The sequence below is a fragment of the Bufo bufo genome, chromosome 3 (genome assembly GCF_905171765.1).
Source record: "Bufo bufo chromosome 3, aBufBuf1.1, whole genome shotgun sequence".
Classification (NCBI taxonomy): Eukaryota; Metazoa; Chordata; class Amphibia; order Anura; family Bufonidae; genus Bufo; species Bufo bufo.
The window spans coordinates 604,790,348-604,796,347 of record NC_053391.1 but is presented as its reverse complement, the minus strand read 5'-3'; the positions used below and the strand labels follow the sequence as shown (position 1 = coordinate 604,796,347).

The following is a 6,000-nucleotide window of genomic DNA, read 5'->3' as shown; positions in this document are numbered from 1 at the left end:
CCAGCTTTTATAGAGGCTGGGTCACATGATGCACGGGCCAATCACAGCCATTAGTAGGCATGGCTGTGATGGCTTCTAAGTGCCCACAGCTTAAAAGCTTATTGATTGGCTGCCCTGCAGCCTTTCAACAAGCTTTATTAAATGCCCAAACACCAAACTCGAACCCGAACTTTTCCTGAAAAGTTTGGGTTCGGGTCGGGGTACTTTACAGCTTGGATTCGCTGAACACTAATTAGAATCAATGTCAAAAAGTTCAACCTTGGTTTCATCAGGCCAGAAAATTTGTTTCTCTAAGCCTTAGAGTCCTTTAGGTGCTTTTTTGAAAACTTTCATGTGTCTGTCACTGAGGCAAGGCCACTCTGCTATAAAGGCCAGATTGTAGGAATGCTGCGGTGATGGTTGACCTTCTGGAAGTTTCGTCCATCTGCACACAGGATCTTTAGAGCTTAGACACAGTGACCATTGGGCTCTTAGTCACCTCTCTTACCAAGGCCATTTGCCTTAATTATTTAGTTTTAAAGGGGTAGCCAGCTCTAGGAAGTGTCCTGGTTGTTCCAAACTTCTTCCATTTAAGAATTGTGGAGGTCACTGTGCTCTTGGGAACTTTCAGAGCATCAGATTTTTTTTGTACTGTTCTCCACATCTGTCCCTTCATGCAATTCTGTCTATGAGCTCTACAGGTTGGCAGGTCCTTCAGAACCAAGAAAGGAGCAACTGCCTCTGCGTGTGTAAATGGATGATGTGAGTATTTTTTTTTAACCCCTAAAATACCTTATTGCATTAGAGTATCCATTTTTGATGGCCATTAGACAGGTGTAAACCTGCTTAATCGGCCATTAAAAATGACCGGCACAATCTGCGACTTTTCTACATCTGTTTTAAAATTTAAGCCAGCAAGGAAGCTAGACCAGCACCTCTTCATAACTTCAGCGGATCCACCACCAGCGCACGGTGTTAAATGACTCCCAAATTCTGGCTTTCTGTAAGTATCTTTGGGGTACTGGATGGTTAGCAAGTGGCATTAGTGGCATGATGCAGACCGCAGCAGCAGCCGTGCAGAATGTGATGGTTGGAAAGTGTCATAAGTGGCATGATGCAAGCTGCAGCATGCAGCAGCCGTACACAATGTGATGGTAGGTAGGCAGACAGACCGACAGCAAGAAAGGCAAGATGGGGCCCCTGCAGCAAGGAGTGTTGCATTCAGCTCACTTGGACTGTGAGAAAATGTATGTATTAATACAGTAATCACGTACATATGCCAGCTCATGAAATGTAAATTAAAAAAAAAGTTAAAATTTCAACTGTGTGGAAAATGAGTACACGGAAACTGACCCTCAGGCATTAATAGCTGTGGCATGATGCAGGCCCGAGTGCAGCGGGCAGCCCCCCAGGGACAATTGGGTCCCAGTTTTGAGGAATGGCGAGTCATATGTTGTGGCCCTGATAGTTTGTGTCACGGTGCTCCTACCTGGATACTGTCACTACCTGGGGTTACGCTCCGTAGCGACAAGGGAGTTGCAGTTGGTGGAGTAAGTAGAGTCTAGACTTGGTGAAGTTGAATAAAGTTGCAATAAACTTGTGTCATCCAAACAATACTTGATCTTTCTCTTGGCTACAGCAGGCTAAGAATAAACTGGTAGGTAAACTTAAATACTTTGCTTTATCTCTCTGCTGTGCTAATCTCTGGCTTCATTCTGGTTACTGGACTTTCTAGCAGTTCTTGTACCTTTGAGTGGAGTGCCTTTGGCCATTGACCCCCTCATAATACTTAGTCTATGAACTGCCTAGAGCTTTAGTGATCTACAAGCTGCTTCCTGCAACAGGAGGGGGGAACGCTCTCCTCACTGTGCCATGTCTGGTCCCTTTGGACTCCAAAACTTAACTTCCTCTATATCTTCCTGCAAACCCTAGTCCACTCCTGCCCAAAAAGGGGGACAATGGCATTGTAATTTCCATTTGTCTAAAAGTACTCTCTGCCAGATACACTACTATCTGTTGGACAACCAGACACAGTGCATGAAATACAATGCATAGCAATGTTATTAAAGTACATTATCAGACGACCTGGAAATAAAAACATACATGCCATTATTTGCTAGCCATTAGAGACAGTAGCTCGGGGTAAGTATTATAGTGCCTCCTCTGGGTACCAGCATTGCCATGACTGTGAGAAAATGTCAGTACTGATGCAGTAATCACATTTATATATGCTGCGCCTTAAAGAAATTTAACCACTTCCCACCCCCAAAATGTATTTTTTTTTTTTAATCTGTAAGAAAAGAATTTTAAAATTTCAAACCTTTAACCGTGTGGAAACTGAATACACGTAAACTGACAATTAAGAGGCATTAGTAGCATGATGCAGGCTGCAGCAGCAGTCGTACAGAACATAATAATAGGCAGACAGAAAGCAAAATGGGCCACTTTAAGGCAAGGTAGATGAGATCTATACATCAGAATCAGCTGAAGCAGTGTGAAAATCCTCCTGAATCCAGGCTTGGTTCATTTTGTTTTAGACACTGGCAGAGATCAACTTGGTCCATTTGGGTGTCACCCCTGTGGCGCTGAAAACCTTTTCCGAGATGACACTGGAGACAGGGCAAAAAAGAAGACATAGAGCATGCTGTGCCAATTCAGGCCATCGTTCCAGTCTGCCTGCCCAGAAATCCATGGGGTCAGGGAACTGGGTATGCAGCAGAGACTGGCGAGAGTTTAGGTAAGCCTGAACCTGGGGCATTGAGGTGGGAGTTGTCAGCTTGCTGATTGACCTCAGCTGGGCGTGGCACATTAAAAAACTTCTCCATTATGTTGTGGAGACTGAAATGGCTGTTGCTGCAGATACTGCTGCTTGTGGCAGCGGGAGTGGGGAGACTCAGGCGTCTGTTTACCATAAGCTGTGGCAAGCTGTGTACACAGTGTTTTCTGGTAGTAACAAAATTTGTCCTCTCTTTCTGCAAGAACACATTCCCCCATTTTGCCTTGGTAGCGAAGCTCTAAAAGTATGGCTATCCAGTAGTCATCAGACTGCTTGATGTCAATGATACGCCTATCACTGTGTAAGCAAGCCAGCATACAGGTGGCCATTCTGGCCAGCGTGCCCAAGAAGCCATTTATTTGTGTCTCCGCCCCCACTGGTGTCTTAAGTGTCTTGGCCGGTGCCATCCTCATCATTGTCATCTTGCTCCTCCACCTCCGACTCCTCGTCCTCTTCGTGCAGTGGCAGCTCCTCATCTTCCTCATCCTCATCTTCATCTCCTCCATGGCAGAAGATTCCCTTTGTATGTCCCCAACAGCAATAGGGCGGACAGCAAGATACATCAGCTGCGCTTGTTCTGCTGTGGTCCCCTGCTGCATGAGCATCAGCATCTTTTCTAAGATAAATATGAAAGGGATGACGTCGTTCATGCCAAACTTGTCCCTGCTGACAAACTTTGTTGCCTCTACGAAAGGCTTCAGCACCCGACAGGCATCTCGGATGAGCTACTGCCTAACCTCAAGGCAACACATGCTGCTGTGGCTACCTGGTGTATGACAAAATCATTCACTGCTTTCCGCTGCTCAAAAAGAAGCTTGAGCATGTGTAATGTCGAATTCCAGCGAGTTTGCACATCACAGATTGAGTAGTTTAGCGACAGGTCATTCTGTCGCTCAAGGTCCAGGAGAGCGTTCCTCACAACGTAAGAGTGTCTGAAGTGCTTGGACAGTCTTTTTGACTTTACCATCTCCTTGTGCAAGCCCCTGTACTTATTTAGAAAGCACTGCACCACTAGATTGATGACGTGCGTCATGCAGGGAGCATGTGTTATTTTGCACAGGTTCAGGGCGACCACAATGTTGCGCTCATTGTCACCGACCACCTTGCCCAGTTGTAGTTGGCAGGGTGAAAGCCAGTGGGATGTTTACTGCTTCATGTACTTGACGAACTGCTCACTAGTGTGGCTACTCTCTCCCAGGCTGATCAGCTCCAACATGGTATGGCAACACTTGACCTGACACATGTGATAGAAGGGGTAATGTGAGTGACCCTTTGCCCAGCTGCTTTTGGGGACAGGAGCATGTCCATGGAGGAGGAGGTGGATAAATGCCTGGTGTGGCAGCCAGGCCAACAGAATCGTGGAGGGGTCAAATGACCCACGGTGGCATGAACATTGCAGCACAGCGAGAATTGCAGGGAGGGGCCCATATTTTCTGCCACCTCAGAGTACAAGACAGGGGTGGCTTTTTGGGAGAATTAATGCCGGCTAGAAATCTTCCAGCGAGGCTGAGCGCACTCCATTAGTTCCCTAAAGGCAGCCGACTTGACTAATGTTACTAAAGCAACTGCACCGACAACAACTTGGCCAGGTGGGAATTAAGCATGCGCACCATCGGATTGCTGGGAGCGTAGACTTGTTTCTTTGCTATGCATTCCGTTATCGATGGCTGATGATGGAATGGAGGAGGAGGAGGAGTCTGAGTGAGAGAAGTGGAAAAGGATGATGATGTGAAAGACACTGTACAGTTCGTGGATGCAGCATGGCTGTTGCAAGCTGGACCAGGAGAAGGAGGAAACTCCTGCTACAGTGGCTGGCTAACACCTGTGTTTGCCCATGGGATGGGGTGATGCAGCTTCATGTGGTTTAATAGAGCTGTGGTGCCTATGTTTGTGTTTGCCTGCCCACGTTTTATTTTGCTTTTGCACAGCTTGCACAAGGCAATGCTTTTGTCTTCCAGCGGCATGGAGAAAAACTGCCAGGCGGGAGATACCCGCACAGGGCTAGAAGCAGCCGAGCTGGGCTTAGCTCTGGGACGTTTTGGGCCTAACACAACTACTGCATCAGCTGCAGCACCAGATCCCGAAGCAGATGTGGCCCTGGCTGTTATTTGGGAGGTATATAGCCTCTCCTTTTATTGTTGCCGCCATCACCTTCCTCCTCCGAAGTTGTCTCCTTCTCAGCACCCTTATCATGCTCCCAGGTCCTGTCCAGCACACAATCGTCATAGAAGTCCTCACCATCCCTTTTATATCTCACATTCCTTCTATCAGACTGTGGTAGGATCATGGTAGGATCTTAGGCCTCTCTCCCCATTTCTTCTCCGACTCCCATTGTCGCTGCCCCCAACGCCAATAGCGTGTCTACGGAGGCCACTACTACTACCACAACCTAACCGGCTATTCCTGGGGTCTGCAGGCCCCTCTTTCACCTCCTCCTCAGGGCAGTACAAATGCTTACTGCTCTCATACAAGTCGTCAACAGGGAGACCCTCTTGGCTATCTGGCATAGGATGTGGTGGGGTATTCTTGCCACTTCTTAGGAAAAAAGAAGGTGCCCTTTTAGGATGGGGCAATGAAGACTGGGAGGACTCCACTGAAAGCCTTCTTTGGGCCTGCAAGGTGGAGGAGCAGGAGGAACGCTGTGACCCCTAGCTCCACAGCACAGTGTCGGACTCTGAAGTCACATTCACGTCATACTGCTGTGACTAAGAGGAAGAGTGAGCCATCCAATCCATAATCTCATTCTCTTTTTCCTAAACTATAATGTTACACCTTTCCTAAGCCAGCAGGGACAACTGAGGCCTACAACCACTACTACCACTACTTCTGGCTGGATAGATGATGCTGGTACTACCCACATTCTGGCTTTGAGTCTTTCGTTTGAAACCCTTCCATAGCCCGGACATTTTTGGGCCTCTCAGATAATGTGCACCACCCTGTGTTTTGATGTAGTAAACATGTGTATATGCGGCTAGTTTGAATAAAATCAATAACCCCCCCCCTAAAAAAATTGGCTAAAAACGTGAAATAGGGAAACGGATTTAAGCCTAAATTTGTTATCACTCCCAGACACTTTTGTGTTCTACCCTGTGTATTGGTGTAGTAATCACATATATATGCTTCTAGTTTGAATATAATCAACAATCCCCCCAAAAATAATAATTTGATTAAAAATGTGTGAAATAGGGGAACAGATTTGGGCCTAAATTCTTTATCACTCCCAGATACTTTTGTGTGCTACCATG

General features: G+C 46.8%; 1 protein-coding gene across 1 annotated transcript in view; it reads right to left on the bottom strand.

Annotated features, from left to right (window-relative positions):
• Nucleotides 1-3,139: 3,139 nt before the first annotated feature.
• LOC120993959 (keratin, type II cytoskeletal cochleal-like) overlaps nucleotides 3,140-6,000 on the bottom strand; it is a 29,938-nt gene continuing 27,077 nt past the window's right edge. The window contains exon 11 of the mRNA XM_040422420.1: nucleotides 3,140-3,371. Coding sequence (XP_040278354.1) covers nucleotides 3,140-3,371 — 232 coding nt within the window. The remainder of the gene's footprint in view (nucleotides 3,372-6,000) is intronic.